Source organism: Merops nubicus, unplaced genomic scaffold (assembly GCF_000691845.1).
Source record: "Merops nubicus isolate BGI_N331 unplaced genomic scaffold, ASM69184v1 scaffold1160, whole genome shotgun sequence".
NCBI lineage: Eukaryota > Metazoa > Chordata > Aves > Coraciiformes > Meropidae > Merops > Merops nubicus.
In genome coordinates this window covers 1-26,098 of record NW_008580664.1, presented here as the reverse complement: position 1 = coordinate 26,098, position 26,098 = coordinate 1, and the positions used below count along the sequence as shown (strand labels likewise).

General features: G+C 45.1%; 1 protein-coding gene across 2 annotated transcripts in view; it reads left to right on the top strand.

Annotated features, from left to right (window-relative positions):
* Positions 1-21,873, top strand: part of ATP6V0A4 (ATPase, H+ transporting, lysosomal V0 subunit a4) — a 24,895-nt gene extending 3,022 nt beyond the window's left edge. Inside the window, exons 5-21 of one of the 2 annotated variants that reach the window (XM_008946769.1) lie at positions 137-231; positions 1,220-1,346; positions 1,943-2,025; positions 6,270-6,363; positions 7,753-7,965; positions 8,383-8,533; positions 9,323-9,462; positions 9,777-9,934; positions 10,438-10,531; positions 11,684-11,802; positions 12,766-12,982; positions 14,615-14,747; positions 15,503-15,537; positions 16,645-16,704; positions 17,667-17,784; positions 20,585-20,756; positions 21,780-21,873. In XM_008946769.1, the coding sequence (XP_008945017.1) occupies positions 137-231; positions 1,220-1,346; positions 1,943-2,025; positions 6,270-6,363; positions 7,753-7,965; positions 8,383-8,533; positions 9,323-9,462; positions 9,777-9,934; positions 10,438-10,531; positions 11,684-11,802; positions 12,766-12,982; positions 14,615-14,747; positions 15,503-15,537; positions 16,645-16,704; positions 17,667-17,784; positions 20,585-20,756; positions 21,780-21,873 (2,103 nt within the window). Of the gene's footprint in view, positions 1-136; positions 232-1,219; positions 1,347-1,942; positions 2,026-6,269; positions 6,364-7,752; positions 7,966-8,382; positions 8,534-9,322; positions 9,463-9,776; positions 9,935-10,437; positions 10,532-11,683; positions 11,803-12,765; positions 12,983-14,614; positions 14,748-15,502; positions 15,538-16,569; positions 16,705-17,666; positions 17,785-20,584; positions 20,757-21,779 lie in introns of both variants that reach the window. The other variant, XM_008946029.1, reaches the window with a different exon arrangement.
* The last annotated feature ends 4,225 nt before the right edge of the window (positions 21,874-26,098 follow it).

Genomic DNA, 26,098 nt, shown 5'->3' with positions numbered 1-26,098 from the left:
CTTCTCCCCCCCCCCCCCCCTTTGGTTTAAATCTTTTTGGAAAGTTACTTTTGAGGGAAGAAATGTCAGGAGAAAAATGTGAAAATGGTGTTCAAACTGGCAATACTGAACATTTTTTAAAACTAATGTTTTCCAGGCAGAAACCAATCTGCCAGATGATTTCTTCAGTGAAGACACATCTGGACTGCTGGAGCTGAGAAGCACTCCTGCTGCTGCAGCTGCCAAGCTGGGGTGTGTATTGGTGATGCCCACCAGCTTGGCCAGGCTTCCCATATGCACTGCACTGCTATGACACCTGTACACTTCCTTCAGCTTCTTAGCAGAGGTTGCTCAGCCTTTGCAGCACAGCTGTTTAACGAAGATTAAAGAGTACTGTCCTCTGAAGCGATCATCAAAACTATGGTCAGGTTATGGGTCAGTGGGACAAATGGGCTTTTCTTTCCAGGCCACCACTTCCAGTGACCTCTCAGCTGCAGTCTAGCCACAGCAAAAAGCCATGGCATTGCTTGCGCTGGGCTTAGTCTGCAACAAAAAGTATCACTGAGGGTGCGAGTCAGGGGAGCAGAAACACCATCCTGCATACTGCTGGCCATGATTCAGTGGACAGCACAGACTCAGTCAGCTTTCCCTTGTGTCTGCATCATCTAGGTGTGCTGAAACTTTCTCATGGTGTTCTTCCAGGCTGGTGGGTTTTTTAGCTGCTCATGCTGGTATTTCTGAAGTCCCGTTCAGCTCTTTTATGGGTGAAGCATATGCCTGCAGAGGTCTTGCCTTAGTGGGTATATGCTAGCACGTCATGTTGCACTTCAAAGGTGCAGTCTGGTGCTTTCTGGGAAAAGGAATACAGGAGGGAGTAAAGCCGAAGCACCACTTCAAAACTGCTACCTCTTACCTCTGTCATTCAGACAGTCACTGGTCATGTGACTTTAAGCATCAGTCCGTTCCTCCATTTCTAGCCATAATTGTCTCTTCTCCTTTTCCTGTTGATCTGGGGAGGACTTGCAATGTTTTAAAGAAAGAAAGAACAGCAGGATAAAATCAGTAGATCGAGATAAGAGCCAGGCTTGAGCAAGGAGGTCTTTCCTAGAACTGCCTACAGCAGCAGTAAGAGCTCTGGCTATCATAGACTAAAAAACAAGAGATTGTAAAATTGTGTGTGTTACAGGTTCTAAAGACTGAGAATGGGTTTGTAATTTATTTATCTTATAACTCTGCTCAGATTCACCGCAGGGGTAATAAAGAGGGAAAGGATGATACCTTTTGAGCGTTTACTGTGGCGAGTCTGCAGGGGAAACATCTACCTGAGGTACACCGAAATGGACACGCCCCTGGAGGACCCTGTGACAGTAGGTACCAACTTGGTTTTGCTTCATGCTGCTCCTTGTGTATGCCTGCGACCTGCAGAAGCTGAAGTGGTACTCTGGCCATGTTGCAGCACTAGCTGCCTCACCAGAGCTGGGTGTCTGAAGACAGCCTGTAGAAGAAAGGTGGGAAAGTTTGGCACTGGGAGAAGTCTTTTGGCATTGCTTTCCTCTTTTGCCATTATCGAGGTGGCTTCTTTTTCCTGAGGGGTTAAGATGCATGTAAGCCCTAGCAGGGTGGCTGTGTTATGAGGAGCACTGGGGAGGTGGGTTGTGGCTGACCTCACCTGGGGCTGGCCATGGAGGTTCAGTTCCCCTTGATGTCTCTGGGGTGAGCCCTCTGCCCTGACAGACCTTCAGTCTCCTATATGTCCACTCCACATTTCTCCTTCCCTCATAACACCTGTCTGCTGCCCCACCTGGTGCCTGAAGCAGCATCTAGGGAAATCATTGCTGCTGGGAAACTGAGGGTGAGGGATAAGAACAACCCAGTGGAGAGGCCAATGAAAAATACCCACCACCTTTTCCACACCAAACTCTTTCCTCTGGGTATGTTAAATTCTGCTTGAATTGTGTTGCAGAGAGAAGAGATGAAGAAGAACGTCTTCATTATCTTCTATCAAGGAGAGCAGCTTAAACAAAAAATCAAGAAGATTTGTGATGGGTAAGGCAAGCCTGAGGGCAAGCCACAGTGACTCCCACAGATGTGTTTATCTGTTAGCCCAGGCTGGCTGAATTATAAGATTATAAAGATTAAAGATTATATCTCCAGCTCTCCTGCTGTCAGCTCTGCTACAGAGCTCCCTTCCACTCCTCAGCTCTGCTGCTTCCAATCATGAAAGATATCCATCACCTTGGCACTTGGAAATCAAGGTCCTAAATTTTCCAAAGTGACTTAAATATCTTGGGAGCTTCAGTTGCTATGTTTTTAACTTTGGACATGCTAAAGGCGTCTGATTTTTAAGAAACACTCAACATCCTTTCCCTGAAAATCAGGGGCCCTAACTTGGGCACTGGGAACAGAGTAATTCCTGACCTTCTCTCAAGCCTTTCTGCATTTCATCACAAAAAAATGATGCTGTAGATTATTCAACCCTTTCCCAAGGCCTTTGAACAATATCTGTGTAATCGGAGACAGAGCCCAGGAGAGAAATGAAAGCTTCATATAACCTGACTTGTTTCCACCCTGTTAAGCATCTTGAAAAGATAATTCAGGTGGAATATTTTGTTACTCTTTCATAACTCTGATGACTGATGGGCTTTGTTGCATTGTAAATCAGATTTGACGAGGAGATCTGTCTGCTGTCACCAAATCCACGTCAGGTACAGCCCCTTGGCCAGGCGGGGCCAGCCAAGAGCCTGTAGGCTGCAGAAGGTCACAGGGAGGGGGTGATCAACTGCTTTTACTTGAGATGTGCATTCAGGGCAGGTCTTTCCATACATCCTGCCTTTAATCAGAATAAAAGCAGGAAGATCATTTCATCCAGCTGGCAGAACTGACTTCAGTCCCATGATCAACAGACCCCTAGGGACTGTTAGCAGTTAGAAACAGGGCCCTCCAAGATGACTTCTACAGGCAGTGGAGGGCAATATTCATCCTGACAGCAATTCGGCCCTCCTGATGTGGGCTTTTCTCCCTGTAAAGCAGCCATGTGAGTGTGGACAGATGGGGGAAGACTCCCAGCTCTCAGTCACTGATTTCTGATCCTGAACCTCAGATACAGGGTGAGTTTTGCCACCACCACTGTGCAGGATCAGTCTGCTGCTGCCAGTGGTGTTTGAGGTTCAAGTAAGTCTCATTCTCTTTCTGGATTACAAATTCCTGCTTATGTCCCATTTCTTTACTGGCTTTTTAGATGCTCTTCAGTATCCTTCTCTCCTTCTGCACTAATCCCATTGCATTTGCCTCTGTGCCAATGGTCTTGCAAGTTGCCAGGCCATACATTTAGAGCTGGCTTGGGTTGCCCACAGAATGCTGCAGGTGGTTCATTTTGGAGATTTTTTTTCTTCCAGCATTTTAAATTCCCTGCAGTCAAAAGCCAAATACTTTTTTTTTTTTTTTTTTTCCAATGTGATGTCTATCAGCATTTTCACTATAGATTGAACCTAGAAACATCTAAACTGGAGATGTAACCTTCTGCAGTGAGGGGGAGCGTGGAGCCAGGCAGCACTGGAAGTGTGAGCCTGAAGAGTGTGCCATGGTGTGCAATGTAGTAGTAGTAAATGGATGTGGTAGCAGGTTCATAGAAAGGAACTTAAGACTGGTTTCTCTCACCCTCTTGCAACTGAACGAAAACATACCTGCCTAAAATAAACTCACAGGATGTCCCTTGCAGTGCTGGTACACTGGTTTTTGTGTATCACCAGCTAACCAGGATATACCTGAAAACATCCTTTATGCCTTTTCTTGCCCCCTTTCACATTTTTTACTTGTTAATATCCATGTATATATGGATGTTTTGCCAAGTGGCAGGGTCTTAAATGTATTAATCCCATAATCCCATGACTCTCCTTCTGTGCTTGGTGGGCCATCATTCATCCCTGGTACATAGGCCAAGACCTGTGTCTGGTTCATCTTTAAGGCAGGGTTAACTATACCTGAAGCAGATGGCAGTGTCATTCCATCCCCAGCAGGACATTCCTACTTAGCACTAGGTCATCATTCATGACAAGTAAATATCCTGCAAAAAATCATGGGACTGGGATAAGCCAAGTCTCCTGCAAGGCAAGCTAAGATTTTTTTGCAGAGCAGTATGCCTCAGGTTACGCTTGTAGGCCCTGTTTGACTCTAATTGGTAACATTAGTCTGCCAATTTCATGAGCATTAAGTCCATGCACAAGTTTATTAGTGAAAGGTGTAGAGGGAGCAGGGAAGAGGAAAATGTAAGAATTCTTCTTTTCCTCCTTTTCTTGCAGCTGCCTCAGTGCTAATGTGAATACTAAACTGAGTTTATCGATGTAAGGATTCCCTGCTGAATTCTCCTGGAGCTTTCAGAGATGTCTGTGCCATGAGGGCAAAGCAGATACTCAATATGCAAAATGGCTGTTAAAAGATCAAAGCAACACTGCTGCAATAACGTTATTGGAAACGGGGGAACTGTACAGCATGGAGGAATAAGCTTTCAAGTTTGATTAAAAATCCTTATTAAAGATGAACTAAGAGCTGTGAAGAATAGAAGATGGAAATAATTAGGTAGGGTGAATAATCTCTGGAAACTAATACCAGGTGTTGAGCGAGGAGAGATTCAATTCTGGAAAGGGAAGTTTAGCTGAAGAGCACGTGCTGTCATTACACACAGCTCTGGGCTGATCTCTAGGAAACCGCAATGTGTTTTGTTCAATTTGCAACTTTCCTCACTTGTGTGTGTGCTGGAACTGATTTTGGAGAGCAGGTGGTGATCTATTCTGTGCTCAGACAATGCCAGAACTTGATGCTTACCTGTACAAAGAGCAGGCACATTTTTGTCTCTTAAACAGAGATAGACCCATATGACCTGTTACATCTTTTAATCCATCTCACGTGCAGAAAGGCAGCCCTTCAGCAACCCTAACTCAGCGTAATTCCACTGCAGCATGGTGGAAGTGTGTCGCCTTAGGCGGGCAGAGGATCTCCACTCTGTAAGGAGGAGTGATCTCTTCCAGCAGACCTGTTGGGGCAAAATCGAAGGGCAACGTTTATAATGTCATTGAAGTGGCAGGGCTGGCACAAGCACCAGATACCACTGAACAAACTGAGTTGGAAAGACTGGAAGGATCTCTGCTACTTTAGTTACTGCAGCACCTCAGCTCAGTTAAAGCTCATAGGCACAGAGCCTTGCAGCAGCACAACTTGTAGTCTGTGAGGTCCCAGTGGGAACTCCTTGTGCTTGCCCTTGGTGCACAGAGTATTGTCTGGGACTTTTCAGAGAGGCATGCTAGTTACCTGTTTCTAATTGGCTGTATTGGGTTCATATCGTGGCTTTAGGACACCACAGTGTACCCTCCTAGTGTAAGCACCTTTACAGGAGCGTGTCCTGCAGCTGTGCTAGAGAGGGTCATGCTGCAGCAGGGTACAACACCTGCATGGATATAAGACCTTCACTCAAATACTAGAAGCTCACGTTAGTCCTTATTATACCACATTAAACAAAACAGGGGAACCTCCGAAACTGCAGCCTTAAGCTGTGTTAAGGGGTTAAGCTCATAGAAGCACTACACTGGCCTGGCGACATCTAAGTTGGCATAACAGAGACTACTCTCAGGCATTTAGAAAAGTTCACCCATCCTTCCCTTGCTCCCAAGATATCTTGCTAAACAAAAGGCCCAGGAGCCAAAAGGCGGCTGTACGGTCGTTACCCTGGTGTTTTATCCGGGAAATAGAGGCGGCTTGGTTGCTTTTGCCTTTTTGTCCCAGGGTTCTTTGCTTACAGAGGCCGCACCCGCGCAGGGCGTTCTCTTGCTGGGCGGCAGCGGCTCAGCGTCGGCAGGAGGGTACTGCAGCCACAGGGGCCTGGCATCTTCCAGCCTCGGTGCAAGAGGGACATCTGATGGTGACCGTGTTAGCGGGGCTGCCCTTGCCGGCCGCGGTGGTCTCTTTTTGTGGCTCTGCAGTTCAAGCAGCTCGTGGGCACGAAGGAGGTGCCTACATATGGGTGCTGGAATATCCTGTACCTCGTAGCACCTGAGACAGGGAGCGGGTTTGTTTTCAGCTAGAAGGGGTGAAGAGATCTTTTCTCTCATGATAAGATTAATGTATTTTTTTTTTTTTGACCTTTTTGGGAAAGCAGGCACGACTTGGTACTTCGTAAGAAGAGTATACTACTGGGTGACCAATCAAGTCCCATTCCCCCACCTTTGAGCTACGAGTCCAGGGAAAAATAAAGTCAGCCAAATAAATGGTATTTCTCACTTCTCTCTTACTGAGGCTAGATTTCGTGCCACAGTCTATCCCTGCCCAGAGTCTGCCACCGAGCGCCGGGAGATGCTTGATGGAGTCAACACACGGATTGAGGATTTAAACACAGTAAGTGACAGTGGCTTTGCTGGGGTCTGGCCCTGCAAGTGGGACCTGCCCAGGCGGACGTTTGGCCTGTCCAAACCCTTATGCCCATGGCCAGATCCCAGTTTGCAGAGCTGGCCAGGGACTGGGGTGAATCCACCAGCCCAGGAGCAGTCCCACCTGCCATTTGCAGAGCCCAGGCCTTGTGCTCTGCTCTGCCCATTTACACACCCCAGGAGCTGCTAGAGGACAGCTGCCCATACGCTGCTGCTGGCCACAAAGAGGTCGGAGGTTTAGACATTGATATGGGGCTACAGGGTGGAATATAAGGTCATCAGCAGGCTACAGGAGTTGTACCCAAACTGCACATTGTCCAGAATGGTTTCCTCCAGCTTTTACAGCATCGTTTCCCTCGGCAGCTCACAAAGTTGTTCAGTCATGGCTCAGAGAGGACTCTAAAGATTTCTTTTGTATTTAAATTAGGTTTTCTTTGCCTATGAAATCTTGGGGCACTTGTTAGACCAGCAATAGAAAGGCAAGACTGCGGTTATAGAAGTACAAGTCTCCAATCTCTTTACTCCAGCATTTAACACGAGGCTGAAAAATTCCATGACCAGTTGCCATGGGTGCTCAGTAGCTTGTATATCCATCTATTGCACCAGGACTTCACACCTTTTGGAATGACTTCTGCCTGTGACCTTTGTATTGTCACACAATGACAGTCATTGGGTCCTGAGGCAGGAGGGAACAGATACCTTGTTTGCCTGAGGTGACCCATGTAGCAGTTGTGTTGTCATCTCCTCTGTGGATGTCTGTGACTACCAATCCTGCATGCAAGTCTGCTTCCAAACTGACTTTTACTCTTGATCATTGTGGGCAGCTAAGCTTCTTCAACACCTGTAGACCACACAGGTTACCTCCATGACATGTTATCTCCATCACTCATTTATGCAGCAGCACTGTAGTGGCCACGTGATGCAGGGAGGTCCCACCAGGGCCATGAGTTGTAGCTCTAGCAGTGCAGGCACGCTCATGGATATGATGTGCCCCAAGTTCATAGCACAGAGCTGCCTACAGGAGATGTCAGCGTAGGAGCACATCAAGAGATATGACCAGTCTGTAAACAATTGTGTGAGGAGTCAATCCCACAGCTCAGTAACTCCCACGTACTCTACTTCCTCTACAGTTATAGATGCTTGGGGTCACTCAGGGAGGATCCTCAGCAAGCAGCATTGTGCACCTGGTGTTGGGTGCTCCTGTTCCCAGACCTGCCTGCATACACTGCCCTCCACACATTCTGACCAATACTTCCCTTTCTGCAGCTCTCTTTGACCCACCTTCCCCAAACAGCTGCTGAGCATATCATGCCACCTGTGCCTTCCTATCTCAAGCACTGCCTGTGCTATGTTACAGGTGATAACCCAAACCGAGTCCCACCGCCAGCGACTGCTTCATGAGGCAGCAGCCAACTTGTGGTCCTGGGGGATCAAGGTGAAGAAAATCAAGGCCATCTACCATATCCTGAATTGCTGTAACATCGATGTCACCCAGCAGTGTGTTATTGCAGAGATCTGGTTCCCAGTAGCTGATGCTAGCCGGATAAAAAGAGCTCTCCATCATGGAATGGTAAGAGACCAACATTTCAGGTCCCTGAGGCTCTCACTCAAACTGCACTACTTATATGTTGAGCATATACATTTAAACTTCTGTCTGTTACCATAACGCTGGGCTCCCTTCTCTGTTTTAATTAAAGTGGAAGTTGTCACATGATCACTTGGCCTCGGGTAGTTTAAGGTCAGCATAAATTCTTAGCAGGTTTGTGATTGACCCATGAGTCAGCAGTGCTGGAGGCTTACCCTGAGCAAATCAATAGCACAGAAAATGGAAAAATCTGGATATTAGAAAAAGGGTTGAGATGTAACACCCCTGAGCCCAGCTTTCACCTTGCTGCCCATGCGTGTTTGGACACAGACCATGGTGCTGCGGGACTGATTCTTCTCTGCTCGCCACCCTGACGGTCTGTCCTTGTCACGGGGTTTGCAGGAGCGCAGCGGCTCTACTATTGTTCCCATCCTTACTGCCATACACACCAGGATGGCACCACCCACCTTCAACAGGACCAACAAGTTCACAGCTGGATTTCAGAACATTGTGGATGCGTATGGTGTGGGCAACTACAGGGAGATGAACCCAGGTGAGAAACATTCAGCTACCTGTGTCTGGCTTCCTACAGCCAAAGTAAAGCCTTTGAGCTCTGTCACTATATTAAACATGCACACATTCCTGCTTGAGAGATCTGAACCATCTTTCTGCTGGTAAAAACTGCTAGTTTGGTGCATAGACATGGATTTTCTCAGGCAAGGAGTTTAGCCATTTGTTGTGAACTGGTGCCAAAGCTCTACAGCTCTGTCCAGGACACCATCAGTCTTCAGTGATTGATTGTGACAGGAATAATGAATTACACAAATACAAGATGGGGAACAAATGGTGAGGTAGCAGCTCTGAGGAAAAAATCTAAGCTCACAAGACAAATGTGAGTTCATCATACTGAGGGGAAAAAAAAAAAAAAAAAGCCACAAGGACCTGAGAACAGCGTGAAACAGAAACCTAGAAATGGGGGTCTGTGAGAAAGGATAGGATGAACTCAGACTGTTGAGGCTGAGAAGACTGAGAAACATGATAGTAAACTTTAAGTACCTAATTCTGTTGCAAAACAGAATGAAATTGTCTACACATGATGTTTATTACAGTGAGACAAGAAATGAAGGCTAAAATTGCAAGGAAGGTGCAGGTCATGCAATTGGAACAATCTTTCTGATGATAAAGCTAGTTCTGTGCTAGATCTGACTGCCTGGTGTGTAGGGGAGGGATCGTGGAGGTCCTTAGGGGACCTGTGATGAATGGTCCAGTGAGGTGGACTGCATCTCTGCTGAGGCTGTTTTGTTTAGGAGGAGCTGAGTTTCTTGTCCTTTCCTTCCTGCAGCTCCATACACTATCATTACCTTCCCCTTCTTGTTTGCGGTGATGTTTGGGGATTGTGGCCATGGTGCTGTCATGCTGGGCTTTGCACTCTGGATGGTCATTAATGAGAAGAGTCTTCTGGCCCAGAAAAGCACTAATGAGGTGAGTACCAGGGAGCTGGTGCACCCTGTCAGGCGCCTGTAGGAAAAGGCTCTACAACCCCATTTGGTAAAGGAGACATCAGCCTCCCAAAGGCTGAGTGGAAATCTTTTGAAGATGCTTGTGAGGCAGAGATTTGGCAAATAATTCTGCCTACTTCTACACAGAGACCTGGATGGGCCCAAGGGACCCAGAGTTTCCTTATGAATAATTGTCTATATGTAGATTAGTCCAATCACATCTCCTGTTGGCTGAGGCCCACCATTTGATGAGACTGCAGGTACTTTGGTCACTGGCATGATCTTCTCCCCCCGCAGATCTGGAACACCTTTTTCAGTGGGCGCTACCTGATCCTTCTCATGGGCATATTCTCCATGTACACTGGCTTCATCTACAATGACTGCTTCTCCAAATCGTTCAACATCTTTGGCTCTTCTTGGCATATCATCCCCATGTTTAAAAATAACACTTGGAAGTAAGTGGCTAAATATGGGAGACAAGAGAAAACACACCAAATGGAGCACGTGGGCTTTGAAAGACAGGCACAGTGACCGCCTGTGCAGGGAAGGGAAGAGCTCCCTGCTGTGGATGCAGTCATGAATGAATCAGAGGTTTTGTCTGACACACACAAGCCAGCTCTCTGTTGAAATGGAAATGCAGAGTCCCTCGGAACAAACCTGTTTGTTCAGGCAGTGATGTGCATAAGAATCTGCAGGTGTCCAGGACTGATGCATAGAGAGTTATCAGTGTGATGGAAACTGTCGTTGTGTAGGACCTGTTTATACACATAAACACACGCACAAACACACACACACACACACACACACACACACACACACGTGTGCACACAAGCCCAGGATGAGAGTTCAGAGAAAGGTGTCTTGTTGCAGTCCTCAGCACATCTCACAAAAATGTACCTATAAATAGGTTTATATTGTGAGATTAAGCTGCAAAGGCCGTTTCGCTTTTCTTTCATAGCAAGGATGTGCTTCTGGAGAACACAGTGCTGCAGTTGGATCCAGCAGTCCCAGGAGTCTACTCTGGAAATCCATATCCATTTGGAATAGATCCGGTAATTAAATTAAATTGCTCTGAGATAATTTGTATTTCAGTTATGTTTCTACATATTAGGTGTGCCAGTAACGATCTCTCCCGGAGCTGTATTCTTCAGTTTTTGCTCTTTGCCTGTTCTTTACATAGTTGTGATGCTTTTCTTTAGCAATCAAAGATACACCTTGCTGACAATTTTGCACAGGCAGCAGCAAGTTGGTAAGTTTTGATTTCACTGGGGAGTGGTCTTGTGCTACATCCTCTGCTCTGTCACCAGGCTGCTGGACTCAGTTTCCTTACTTGAGTACTCAGCCCATTCCAGAGCTATCTCACAAGTTTAAGGGCAAAATCCTCGTTTCTGTGCAGTGTATTTATCATATGAAGTGTGAAGTAAATGCCAGTATTAGCTAATGGATCCACATTTTCTTCTCTGTGTTCCATTTCACTTCTTGACATTCTCTCTTTATTACATATTGAAATGCAGTTGTTAACATCAAGCTTTCCTGTTTCAATCTTCATATCAGCCAATTAACCTCTGTTCTACTGGATGCACTCTCAGTTTCCGCTGGTCATGCAAAGAAACACTGACTGCCCCTGATTTGCAGAGAAATTGACCTTGTAGTAAGTTTTTCACAAAATCTGCTCTACAGCTCTGTCCAGGACACAGGCAGTGCTGTTCAAGAAGACATGACAGAGGAAGATGAATTTTCTGTACGTTGCCCTGGCACATCCCTAATTTATTTTAATCCAGGCCAGCCCCTCCTCCACCCTGGCAGGCAGCTCGAGAGTCTAGGACCTGTGGTTGGGAGGGAGGAATGGCTGAACAAGTGCCGTCAGGGAAGGCGTGGACTGGAAAGAACCAGCCCCCATGTGTCCCCCTCCATGGCAATCAACCCTGTGGTATACCCAGAAGGATGGATGGCCCATTGCCTTTCGCAAAACCTGGAGGATGGCTGAGGTGTATCTTGGAAAAGAAAAAGTCGCCATGAGCTGAGGATGCTAGGCAGTCTTTTCCACAGCCATAGAAGAGACAAAGGCACACAGGCTAATGTTTTGCCTTCTAAATAATCCTGTCATTGTCTTTTCTGTTCAGGTACTAAGTGTCTGAAATCTGTTATTGATCAAACAATTGACAGTCTTGTTCTTCTGTCTCTCGCTGCTCCTTCCCCCAAAGATCTGGAATGTTGCATCAAACAAGCTGACTTTCCTGAACTCCTACAAAATGAAGATGTCAGTTGTCATAGGGATTGTGCACATGATTTTTGGAGTGGTACTCAGTCTCTTCAACCACATGTAAGTTGGTTTCACCAAGCCTGTTGCTGCAGCATGCAAGTCCTCAGCACTGAACTGTTGCCCTTCATTCAGAGAAAGCCTCGTATCTTGGACTGATAACTTTGCCCTTTCCCCAGTGTGAACGGAAAAGCCCCATGCACTGACTGACTCACACCACTGTTGACCCAGAGTGAGGAGTCCACAGGCCAGAAGGACATCACATTGCAGATATTCTCTTGGATAAACTCTCTTTCTCACTCTCTCTCTTACATTCTTGATTCCGCAGAAATGCTAAAGAACGCTACATTAAAAATATACAGCACCTCCCACTATTGATAATGTTTGTCTTGAAAGACCAACTCTTTTGACGCAACCCAAAGCACACTGAAATCTTGCACAGTGTGTGTGCATGCATTTCACCTGACTTAGTGGGCCTTTGGTCAGGATCTGTGGGTGCGGATGTCTGTATCTCTGCCTCTAGATTTTGCAGTAAAAGATAAGAAATGGTGATTGAGTGGAGGGGATGACGCTACTGTCTTGAGAGACCCTCCAAAGCTGAAAGGTACGTAGGTATAACCTTCAAGGACAGAAAGTGTTTGCAGGTGACAGAGAGGAAGACTGCCCCTACAGAACTGGTTCTACACTGACCTTCTGATCTTAGTGTATAATGCTTAACTTTGTAAATTAACATTTTTTTTGGTTTAAATTGGCTTCTATTTCAACGTAATAATCTTTTGAGATGCTGAGATACTGGTGGATCAAGTACAAAAGCCTGAAGAAGATCAGTATGACAAAGCTTTTGTGTTTAAATAGAGGCTTTCATTGCTAAAGACTGCAATTACAAACTTCTTTCTTGTCTAGTGGTGGTTGCATGTTTCTTACATTATTTTCCAAAGACTAATGTGCAATAATACCATACTTGAGTCTAACCTTGTATTAATATCTGATATATTAATTAGAGTTATCTTTCCTGATTCTTTTCAGCTACTTCAAGAAATACATAAACATTGTCCTTCAGTTCATTCCAGAAATGATTTTTATTGTGTCTCTTTTTGGCTACCTGGTTTTCATGATTATTTTCAAATGGTGTCATTTTGATGTCCACTCATCTCAGAGCGCACCAAGCATCCTCATCCACTTCATCAATATGTTTCTGTTCAATTATAGTGACACTTCAAATGCTCCATTGTATCTGCATCAGGTATGGATCAAGCAGCCTGAATCTGCAGTAGGTGGTTTTGGATTTGCAGTGAGTGTTGTGGAGAGTGGGCATAAAGATGAGTAACAGGCTCAGAAGCTCGATCACAAGTGCCAGTCATGTAAGAGAAGTTGTTTCTTCTGGTATTTGTGTTGGCCTTGTGGAATGGTAGGACAGAGAAGCTATCAATCAGTGATGCAGAGGAAACTTCATTCTTAATGTCATCTTTACAAGAATGATGATGTAATTTAAGGTACCTTGGGGGAGAAAAGGAAAGTAGGATGATTAGAGGTGCGAAGCTGGGTGTTGCAGATGTGCTGTCCTGAAGTCTTAGCACAATGCTAGAAACAAAGCAAACTTCTCCTTTCCTTAATAATTTCTTATTTCCTCTTTGAAAAACTTGAAAATGTTATACTTTCAGCTAAAAAATTGAAGTAGCTAGAGGATCTTCTCTCAGCATTTTGTCAGAAATAACTCCTTTGGGGTGTTCACTTATAGGAAAAAAAAAGAAAAAGGCAAAAAAATCTCCCCTAAGAGAAAACTTCTTTTTTTTATTTTTAAATCCTATCTATTTGCTTTTTTTCCCTTGATTTTACATCAGTAGCATCAATGAAGCATTTGCAAACAAGTGCTGACTCCAGCCACATGTATGCATCTACATCTATACAGTTGCACACTCTGACACTTCAATGTGAGCTCAGTTTTAGGCCTGCTGCTGAGTCAGAGTTAGTAGAGAGCCCTGACCAGTTCCAAGCACCTGCATTAAGGTTGCAAGGGAGTCTTCAAAAAGTCATTAGATAAGTTTTACTTTGTAACAACTCAAAACCTTTCCAAGATGGTCATTTTTTTCTTATATTCCTATTCCCCTACTCCACCAGTAACTGTCTGTGCCATCCACCTGGGTAGCCTGAATGTAAAGATTGTATGAGACCAACCATAAAGTGATCAGAGATCTGAGCCAACTTTAAAAAAAAAAAAAATGCAAAAGGTGTACAGGGGGTTTGGTTTTTTTGTTTGTTTGTTTGTTTTTTGTTTGTTTGTTTTTTTTTTTTTTTTTCTGTTTTTTGTTTGTTTGGTTTTGTTTTTCTTAAACAGTTATGTTAGGACAGCAATAGAGGTGGCATACTGTGCACCTTATATTGTGGAGGCAGTGTATTACCAAACCCAAGCTATGGGGATTCAATTATCTTCTGGAACTGCAAACGTAGAGCAAATCTGGGATTCCCTGCTTTCCAGGGGAAGACTTGAATGACTTGGCTCATACTGCAGTATTTCTACTTGGATCAAAGGCAGGCAGACTGACTGGCTCACCTACCAGTTTGAACATTCACTTGGGCCACTGGAGAGACAGGTTCAAGTCAGTAACATTGGGTTTGGCAAATTAACCCTTTCCAACATTAAAGCCTTTCATATCCAAGTCTCCAATCATCTCTAGCTGGCAGTTCTTTCTGGATGCTTAGGGAGTGTATGTTTATTCTCATGTCTTTACAAGCAGAGAAGACTCAGCTGATACTGTGAATACATCTGTTTTATAAAACAAAAAAGTGATTTATAGAATCAGGTTTCTAACTATAAATGTAGTTGGCTAATAGAAGTAAAGTAACTTCTGTCTCTTCTTGTTGCTTTGTCTTTTAGAAGGAAGTGCAGAGTTTCTTGGTCATATTTGCTCTGATTGCTGTTCCCTGGATGCTCCTAATCAAACCTTTCATCCTCCGAGCCAACCACCAGAAAATGCAGCACATGGTAAGGGATGTGGATCAGGCAAGGGGTGTTCAGTACAGCAAAGGCAAAGCGGAAGAGAGGGGTCCCCCCAACTATCTGCAGTGATCTAATTCTGCTTTTCTCTGATCTCAAGAGCTTCTCTGATTTCAAGCTGTACTCTATGGCATGTGTGCTGAGAGTGTGTGGATGGCCATCTAGCTGAGCCATCCGAACAGGAAGCAGGAGATCTGTTCACAAGACCATACCCTGTTTGCTGCGAGAGGCTGATGCTGAGCTCTTCCAGGTGTCATATCCAAAACCAGAGAAGGTTTAGAAAGACTGAAGTTCTGGTAAAGCCACGACAGGTCAAAGACCTCGGCTCCCAGTCCACAACAGCCACTAATCACTGGTTAGCTGCTCTGTAGGAATGAGACATCTGTGATACTCCTAGCCTTGGAGAGAGCAACAGTGCTTGAAGTAGAGGCTTGATTTAAAAGCTGTTGCCTGCTTTCCAGCGGTGCTTTCTTCCCTTAAGTGATTGCCTTCACATTAGTGGAGCCCTCCTTCCCATGGGCTCTGCAGTCTGCCCAGCTCTTCAGCACGTAACTGTGGCAGCTGCAGTTTCCCAGTTGTTCATTAATTCTTTCCTTTATTACACTAACAGGACTTCACTTGTCTGTCAGAGTTTACTTCTCTTTATAGTCAGAGTTAGTGTCTGGAGTACCTTTTATAGGGCACAGATGTTTCCATTTGAAGAAAGAGATGCTGGTTGTTGCTGTGTGACCTTTTCCAACCCAGTCACTTTTGACCTATAACTGAAAGCCAGGTCCCTGGGAGACCTTTGCAGCCCTGCCTCTGTGCTGTAATTTCTTATTTTGTCATTCTTGTGGGATTTGGATGAAAGCTTGACATGGCTGACTCTATCTCCTGTTTTGATGCTAGTAACATCTGACAGCTTTTCCCCACCTTCTATTATGCCCCTGTATTTCTGTTCCTAATTTTCGTATGTTAGCTGTCTGATCACATCTTACATTTACTCAGATTTATATGTTTGCAACAAAGTCTGTTCTCTATGCTGACATTCAGATAGAGAAAAGATAAAGTGGGTGTGACAATGATTACTGCTGCAACAGGAAACAATATGTAATCATGAGACCTTGCCCATGAAACCTGCTGGAAGCTATAAAGAGTGACAGGACAAATCCTGACAAGCTGTGAGGTCCGTATTTGGTTATGCTGTATAACAGGACTGTTACAGACATCTAATGTAGGACTACTCTTATGCTATGCTCTCATTTCTTGAGTGAGGCTCAGATCAGGTGTTCAGGCCTCTGGAAAAGCTCTGTAACAAATTATTACAGAGAGAAGATGGGTTTTCATGAGGCTTTTGTCAATTTAAATTGAATCAAGAGATCTGAACTGTCTCCCTCTCTGTATCCCAGGAACTGTGTCCTTCATCATGTCACTTGACCCTTTCAGTCTCCATTTCCTTTTCACTTGATGCTAATTCCTTTGATTTGTGCCCATCTGATTGAGATCATCAGCTTTAATGTGCCTCAGTTTTCTCATTTGCCAAAAGCGATGGATCTTCTCATGGTGGGTATACAGGGTACATTGTGAGACTAAAAACTACCTCCAAATTAGTTGCAATCACTGGAAGATGCTCTAGAATGGAAAATATTTAAGTATTATTAATCTTTCGACAAGAGTGCTCATTTTCTGTGGTCCGTGATGACTATTGTTGAAATTGTCCTCATGTTCATGATACTGTCCTTCACATGTTATCCATCACGAGGTTACTGAAGGAGTTCTGTGCCATGGTCTGCTTCATTTTTGTATCAACGTGTAGCATGACACAAAAGACATATGTTACATTTCATTTCTGAAAGATTCAGTCTCAAGCCATCTCAGGAAACCCTGGAGGTGAAAATGAGGTAGATGCCCCAGAGACCAATCACCCCAAGAAAGCTTCCCAGGGAGACCACAGTGGCAGCCATGGAGGACACGAGGATGATGATGAAGAGGTAAGAAAATGTGGATAGAAAATTATCCAGACAGATATAATAGTGGAAGATACAAAATCAAACAGCAGGCTTTTGCAGAGTTGCCAGCCCTTCTTTTTGACAAGATACCAAGACACACTGTTGCAACAGTTTGTTTCCAAGCAGAATAAGCTGTTAATAGTCATAGAATTGATTCCTCTAAATTTTTCCTTTAGTTTTGCCTGGTGAGGGCAGCTGTTCTTACAAACCTCAAGCTTTTACAAGATTCAAGCTTTTGTCTTCTGAGAGGTAGTTGTTTCACTTCCTCATTGCACCCAAAGAAGGTCAAGCCTTCCCCAAGAGTCTGGGAGTTTTTCTTCCTTTGAATTGCAGAGGAGTATTTAGATGTTGGCAGCCTGAAGTGTTGGCTAGGGAGAAAAGTCCTTCCTTGGAAGATATTGTCAAGGGCTTCTGTAGTGTGCAACAATACTGTTAAAAAAAGTGACAAAAGTGTTTGTAGCAATTGGGAATACCAATGATATTAAGTGTGGATATAGCTGACTGTTCCCAGTCACAGGAAATATTCACAGTCTTAGAAGATATGCTTGTTCAGTGATATCTCCCCAAATGTGTATGTCAATAGGCAGATAGTCTGAAAACCTCTATTTTATATAAGAATTTCTGTCTCTATCAGAAATCATAAAGATTGCTAGCAATTTGATTGACGTCTAAAGTTTTGAAATTGTAAGGCTAGAATATGAGCTGGTTTGTGAACGTTTGCGTTTCACTGCAATAGTATTTCTCCAGGGAGGATATATGGGAAGATCACAGAGAATTGACACTTTTCAGTACAGTCTCTTTATTTGGGAAATATCTTTGTCTTGCTCAGGACATAGCACGGAAAAGGAAGGAGTGTGAAGAGCTTTTTGTGCTGTGTCATTCTGTTAACCAGGAAACCCTGAACTAAGAACTAATAAAACGTATTTGGGTTTATGTTGTTTCAGTTCAATTTTGGAGACACATTTGTCCACCAAGCTATCCATACCATCGAATACTGCCTTGGCTGCATCTCCAACACAGCATCCTACTTGCGGCTCTGGGCGCTGAGCTTAGCCCATGCACGTGAGTGACTGACTGCTTCTTAGCTACCTCACCAGCAACTCCATGCCAACAGCTGCTTCTGACAGTGTTTGATTATTGCTCTTAACTTCTCCATGAAATCAAAGTTCTCCTTATGGATGTTTGTCTTGGAACGTTTTGCTTCAGGTCAGATCAACCCAAGCATTTTGTGGCGGTCATCTCAGTTTTCAGTGGTGATCCCTGGTAGCTATACATCAGTCATCTCCTGACTGCATTTGATAGCTGGGCCCCTTTCCCATGCTGCTCTGTAGCCACCCCTCTCTAACAGTCCTCATGGTGTGTGGCACTGTGGGAGGTGCAGTCCAAATGGGGTAGTCCAGTCCACAGAGGTAAAGGTAGTATGAGAATCACAGCTTCACTTTGCAGAAAGCACTTGCTATAGCCTTAGGGTATGCACTCCCCTTAGGGAATGTCAAAATGGCTTGAAAGAGTTAATTTTATTTATTTCAGCAAACTAGAAAGAAACGGTTTTGTTGAAGAACTCCTGGAATTTGTCATTTTCACTTGGATTTTTCCCAGCAACATTTAGTGAAACCTCATATTCCACAAGAAATGTACAGTATTTCAATGTCTTTTGTCTTGATTTAAGATAAAAAAAAATGCTCAAATATTAGAAATTGCCTCAGGCTGGAACTTCACACTTTCAGCAACTCTAATTTTTCTGAAATGTTTCTTATTAATATTGCTGTACTGCCTCTTGCTAGGAGTTGCACTGCCCTAAAGAACTGGGCACACAAAAAAAGAAAACAGAAGTGGGGGAAGTGCCATCGATTGACAGGGGTGAGCTGTACTTCTTGGCACAGAAGTGAACTTAATAGGAGTCAACTGGAAACTGATATACACTAGCTTTACATAAAGGAGAGATATCAAAATAAAATAAAATAAAATAAATAAAAAGCTTAGCTAAAGGCAGTTCTATGTGTTACATCAGAATTCAACCTGGAAAACCACCATATTCCTCTGCAGCCTTACAAACTAACATGGACAGGAGTATTTTTCCCAAAGGCAGCAATTGCAAGGGATCCCTTGCATCTGTTATTGTTGTGGTGAGCAGAGCCCGCCCTAGGCAGGGATCGGCGTGCGGAAGATCTCGCGATGTAACGGAAAGCTCAGACTGCCCACGAGGGGCCTTGTGGGTGTGGCTTGTGCTATATAAGCAATTGCAGCTGCGCAATAAACGCCATTTGCAGCATCCTTCACATTGAAGCCTGTGTCTGCTGATGGTACCCAACGGCAGAGGTTGGGTGGCAGAGATCCCGGGGATCGGGTGTCGGTAACGACATGTTATCACCTAAAGTAACAAGTAATTCATAGAATCACAAGATCACTCTGGTTGGAGAAGACCTCTAGGATCACTAAGTCCAGCCTTCATCCCAACATTTTCCTAACCACTAGACCATAGCCTCAAGTGCTGAATCTACTCATTTTTTGAACACCTCCAGGGATGATGACACCACTACCTCCCTGGGCAGCCCGTTCCGGTGCCTAACCACTCTCTCAGTGAAGGAATTCTTCCTAATATCTGACAGAAACCTTCCCTGGCACAACTTGAGGCCATTTCTTCCTGTCCTATCATCAGTAATTTGGGAGAAGAGACCAACACCAGCCTCACTACAACCTCCTTTTAGGTAGCTGTAGAGCGCAATAAGGTCACCTCTCAGTCTCCTCTTCTCTAGACTAAACAACCCCAGTTCCCTCAGCCAGTCCCCACAGGACATGTTTTCCAGCCCTCTCACCAGCCTCGTTGCCCTTCTCTGGACCCACTCCAGCACCTCTATGTCCTTCTTATCCTGTGGTGCCCAAAACTGGACACAGTACTCCAGGTGCAGTCTCATGAGTGCTAAGTACAGGTGGATTCATTGGTTCTGATTATGGCTCAAAGCAAAATGAAGACTGAACGGGTGGCTGGAGCATCTGGGTGGAGAAGAGCTGGGCTAAGGCCTTACTTTGCCTGTATCCCAAGAGGAAAATTGCTTCTGAATCTATCTTGTGTGACTGGGGAGTTAAGTTAGGAATATGTTGTTGAGCTGACAGGACACATCAGACATATCAGTGCTGTGAATGTTGATATAAACCTGTCCAGGAAAAAAAATCTTTAAGAGCAGGTAACCTAAACACTAATAAAGCCTGCCTTGGGTGAGACCAGCTAGGTTTGTTGGGCTTTTTGTGTGTGGTTGGTTTTGTTTGTTTATTTGGTTTGGTTTGGTTTTTTTCCCCACCACAGCTTCTCTGTAACATCCTAAGAGAAGTGGTTTGGAGAACAAATGGGAATTACATGTCTCCTGTGGCTCTTAGCTAGCATCAATCAGTACATCTTGTAACCTAAGCTACATGTGTATTGAATACATCAGCTGATGGTGTTCACCAGGATTTAGCAGCAGGCAGCCCCAGAAGGCCTGGCATACTGCCTATCTGCCAGGTTAAAAACGTGCAAATAAGAGCGGCGGTAGCAGGTGAGGGTAACACCAGTCTTGGAAGTGCTTTTGCACAGATTTGTGATGCAAAGCCAAGCCAAAACAGCACCATCAGCTTCTAACACAGTGAAGAGGAGCTATGGAAAGTGATCTGCATCTACTTTCCTTCCCCAGTCATCATGGAGAGACAGTGTGGCCATACATGATTACTATCATCTACTTTTACTGTCATGCAGATGATCCCTGTTGTGTACATTTTGCCCTAGGCCAACTCATCTAACTGGGGAAAATGAGTGAGCTGCCAGACTGTGTGTTGTGTCTGTTCACAGTTGTTGCTCAGCACTGTTTTCCTTTATTTCCTCTTGCAGAATTGTCAGAGGTCCTTTGGACCATGGTGATGCACAACGGGTTCAACAACAGCAGCTGGGCGGGCCTCATTGTCATCTTCATCATCTTCGCGGCGTTTGCAGTGCTGACAGTAGCGATCCTGCTTGTCATGGAGGGGCTTTCAGCCTTTCTGCACGCCTTACGTCTGCACTGGTAGGTGGTGTGGTCTTTTGGAGCTTTTCCTGGAGCAGCCTTTGGGAGGGATCAAGCTCTTGCAACAGGCGGCCACATCGGCCAGCGTTAGACATGCTGTGTTAGTACCTATCCATAGGACTTCTGTCCCCCTTGGCAAATGGAGCAAGGGAGATTCCTCCAGAGGGAGGTCAGAGCTCCCTGCTCCATCTCTGACCTGCTCCTTGGAGCAAATGCAACCTGCAGTTCTGCCCTGGTAAACACACTGGGCCACTGAGGCCACTGTGACCTGTGTGATAAGGCCTGAAGGCACCACAGCCACACCACTGGTTGTGTGTCCTACCCAGGATTATCATCAAACAAGACAACTGGAGACTACTGAAGGCAGCCAGGGTTCAGCTGGGACAGCAAAACCCACTGAAAATTTGGGTCAGCATTTTGTGCCATCAGCCGAAGTTGAGCTCCAGGTTGGTTTTGCTTTGTGGCAAACTAGTTTCAAGTTAGCTCATGTCTGCCTTGAACTAGACATTAATCCAGGCAAGGACAGCAGTGCAGACACACCACCAGGCTACTAGGTAAAACAAGGCCAAGGTAACAAATGGGACCTCACCACCACCATAACTTGTCATCCTGCCTGAGCACCACACACCACAAATGCTACCAATGCAAGCAGTGGTGCAGTTGCTTGTCATTGTGCATGGGAGGGGGACGTCTATTTCCCACCACAGTGTGCAACCGACAGGCAGTTGTCCCAGCTCTCAGAGCTGCTGGAAGCAGTTCAGTGCACAGGCAAGGTCCTGCCAACTGCCCTCATGGGGAGTATTTCCAGGCTGACTGATGGAAAGTCAAAGCCAGCATGTGCTGGGTCACTCTCTGTGCTGCCTGTGTCTCACTGCTGGCTCCAGAAGAGGCCTATGTTCCTGGCTCAGAGGCCACCACCTCTCGTAGCTTCTCTTTTCACATGGATGCCAAGTGCCGGCCTCTCGGCTGGGCATAGGTCCGGGCTGTGCGCAGCACTGATGACCCCCCTCTACTTCTCCCCAGGGTGGAGTTCCAGAACAAGTTCTACGTGGGAGCTGGGTACAAATTTTCTCCATTCTCCTTCAAGCACGTCATTGATGGCACTGCAGAGGAGTGAAGCCACTGTATTGCTGCTTCTCTTCTCAGACCAGATGGTCTTTTCTTCTGGTCGCCCATCCACAGACTAGGGTATATGGGATGAGACAGAATAGGATGTGGCCTTGAAAGAAGAGCAGCTATAGATGAAAAAGTCCTAGCGGCATTCACCTATACAGCTGAGAGCTGGCTGAACTACATTGGCTGATCTGGCTGGACCCTTGGCTGGGTATCTCTACCAATGTCTTTGCCAAGTCTGCCTGGTCCTCAGCATTTGATCGGGTCAGCTGCCTCCTGCTCGGCTGAAAAGAGGAGATACAGCTTTTGAATTAAATTGGTTATTGATAATCAGCTCACATGTGTTTTGCTCCATTTACTGCCTTGTCTTTGTGGCATATTTCTTTCTGAGGAAAATATGTTCTGGCTGTTGTTTCAAGCTGTGGTTGATCATACAACAACGATTAAGTCCCTTATGAAAATGCAGCCCTTCATTTAGCACACAGTGCAAACCAGCTCAAAGATGGATTGTATTGCAGGATTGCAATTTTCTATACGCTTTACTACAACAACCCTTTTTTTATCTGATTTGCTCCACAGGTCTTGACAGCACTAGATTATAGATGTTTGCACACGTCATCACTTGACAAAAGTGTTCATTTTGAGCTATGTAAACAAAAGAGTGTGCCAGTTTCTACATTGGCAGCCAATTTATTTGTTTCTATTGACTTGTTTTTCACTGGAGACTTAAGATGATTCCCTCTGTGCTGTACTTTTCAAGACAGGTTGTTAAAGCAGACTGCGTAGAAATGCTAATACCTAATGAACAGAAAGAAGAGAGGAATCAAAACAGCTGAGATGAGTTTGAAATATTGATATGATCTTTCCTAAATATTCCTGAATTACTAGTCTTTCAAAATGAACAGTGTTAATCATAACAGGGTAATTCTTTTAACCCCAGAGGATGTAAAATCCCAACACATCATATCAGAGGTGACAGTGCTCCCTTCTGTGGGCTGTGACCAAACAAGCCCTGTTTTCAAACCTCATACCTCTGATATCCAGCTCCAATGAAGATACCCACCTGGGAGTGTTCCCAGCAGGACACACAGTAGAATAGTTACCACAGGCTGTGAGTCTGCAGTAGTCAGGCTTGAGAGTCACTTTCCCGCTGCGGTGACAGAGGAGAAGGTACACCCCCAGGCAAAGCAGTGGTTCCATTTTTAACTTTATGGTCTCAAGAAGCCATACCGGTGTTGGGCACCAGCTGCCCAACTTGTTGAAGCCACGAGCCTCTCTTTCCTTTCAACAACAACTTAGGTTTGAAGCCAGAGCCGAAGCTGAGAAGAGTTGGGCACAGGAGTATGTCCTTCAAACATGGGCAACCTGCGGTACAGACAAAAAACACACGACACGAATGCAACTGGTGTCACAGTTGCTCAGTGTACACAAACATCACATTTGTTTTTTCCTTTTGGCCTATTTTGTTTATTCCTATTCAGGAGAAAAGCTGTCTTGAAGCAAGAAATGCCAGACTGGTTTGATGCATTACCAAACTCAGAGAAAACTATTTGCTCTATGAGACAGTGGGTGGATTTTCTGCCCAAACACATATTTTCTCTTTATTGCACCCTTTCATGTAATTGCAGTGTAACTGAGAAGGTGATTACATGAAACAGAATATCCATTCCTTTTAGAGCTTCTTGCTGTTTTTCTTCTTGTCTGAGGTTTACATTTTAAGCAAGAAAAACAAGTTATGCTGTGAATACTGCAGGTGACAAGATGGTCTGTTGTTTACTGTACTGAACAGTGATTCAAGTATTTGGCTTAATTCTGTATTCAGCTCTCCCTTTGTGTGTGGAATTGAATAACACAGCAGAGCCTGTGGCTCACTTGAGCATTCGTGACAGGGGGATGGCACTTCCCCACTCCACAAGAGGACCCAGCTCACTTATAATCAGGGAGCATTCAGACAAAATGCAGCTGAAAGGCAGAGTTGTTCTTACTTTGAGGAGAGCCCTGGCTTTCATCTGGGTTGTTTTTAAGACTTATTAAAAACTCCAGAAATATTCCAAATTGCCTTGTTTTTAAAAGGATTTCCTGCAGAAGATGAGGGGAATTTTGGAGCAGAGCAGTGACTGCCTGTTTCTCTGCACAGCTGCTAAGCTGAATGGGACCAGGTTTTTGAGCTGGTTCTGTGAATGTGGCCATCAGATGTGATCAGATCCCTCAGAGACCACTGTGACAGACTAGTAGACCATTGTACATCACCTTGCTGTCTTTAGCTGAACTTTCCCATTGCTGGAGGAGGTGTGGCTTGTAATTACCCGACTGGGAACTCTTCCCAGGTGAGGACCTCAGTGTGCCCCTCTGGGATGGCACCGGGATCAGTGCCTAGGGAAGACTGGGTGCTTCTGGATCTAAAGCTCATCCCATTGCTAGGAAAGTGTTTGCTTCTGAGAGCTGGTGACATGAGTTACATCACTTTGTAGGAAATTAATGTAAAACTCCCCAGTGAATGACCATGTAAGAAGAGGAAAGGATAGTGAAGTCAATCAAACTGGATTCAGTCACTCACACTTATTCTCTCCTGGATTTTTTTATTTCTTCTCATGAGAGCCATTGCTGTGTGTGGGCCAGGCCCTCCTGCCAGGATGACTTTGGTGATGTGGAGGATGAAGAAAGCCAGTTATCAGTCACGTTCTTGTCTAGTCTCTTAGATCCTCTGCACAGGTGATAATGAACTGGCTTGAAGAGGAGTCCAGTTTGTTGGAGCTTGGCCTTTGACTCCTGCAGCAAGCAGCACTTTCCTCAGTGTTTACCAGTATGATGGCTCTCTGTCATGTCCTTGGCCAGCATGGAGACCTTTCTTCTTGCCCTCACTCTTCTCTTTCTCCTGGAGCTTCCACATGTGTAGATGTTCCTGTTCATGCTTCATTTCAACCAGCCTTTGCTTTTTCATGGCAAATAAATACCATAAGGTGGTTAAAAAAATGTAATAGACATAGTATCCCTTTGTTCAACCCCAAATACCTGGGCCTGAAAGCATATCTCTGTGGCTGAGAATTTCACTGGTATTTTGGTAATTTTTCCCTTCTGTGCTTGGAACGTGGAATGCCAAAACATCTGTATCCTCCTGTGATTGCACGCATGCTGTCTGAGTTTTTGTAATGAAAACATAACGGTATGGATTTGGCAGTCTGGCTCATGCATCTTGTTCAGCAGATGCCAATAATGGCTGCAGCTGAATATTAGATATTATTAAGAGGAAAATAAGGCTGTGAAATAGCATATGTTGGCTGGTAGCAAATGTGTTCTTGGTGTTTGGAAGCATGAGATTTGGCATGAGAATTATATGCTTTGATAGAACTATTGCAGCATTGCCATCAGCTCAGTGTATGCATTTCAAAATAGAAGGATTTTGTGAACCCTCATGAGAGAAACAAAAAACATCCCAGTGGCTTTGCTGGCCTTTACCATTGCCAACACACTTGAGTAGTAAAGGTTGACATATACACTCCTAGTCAAGAGCACATATCTGTTGTAGCTCAGATTCACTGGCCAACACAGCCTGTAGCACTGAGATTTGCTGCAGGGCAAGGTTGGGATCACTGCGTCAGTTTAAGGCAAGAGTGCTCCCTGTAGATGGCACTTGGTCGGGAAATTTAGGAGGATGAGGTAGATGTACAGACCTCATTTTTTTCATGCTGCTGGCACATGAGTTGGCTTCATCTGGCCTAGGTGGGGCTGGTGGCTGCAGCACTCAGGCACTGCTCATAGCTTTGCAGGAGATGGCAAAGGTGCCTTACATGGGCACAGGTGCTGCAGGACATGCCCCTGAAACCCATCAGCTAAAATCTTGCTGGTGTTGCAATACGAATGTCTTCCTGGTGCCCTCCTTCCATCTCCCTGGGGTTGTCCCCACAAGAAGGGATGAGCAAGCACCATCACCTATGGTGGGCAGTCCCTATGGAGGTCCTGTAGGTGCCATGGGACCAATACTGGGGCACCTGCCTGCAGCACCTACTTCTCAGAGGCAGAGGTGGGTGGAGAGGGCCCCGCCTGTGCCCAGCAAGGAGGAAACCTGACTCCTGGGAGCTGGATTCCAAACCCACAGCACTGCTGACACGGTAGAAAGAAAGTAAGAGAAGGGAAAGAAACAGTCAGAAAAGAGGAAAAGTCTGGTCCTCCGTGCCTGAGACACTGCAAAGGTAAGAATGCTTCACTAAGAAAGAAATAAATTTTATATA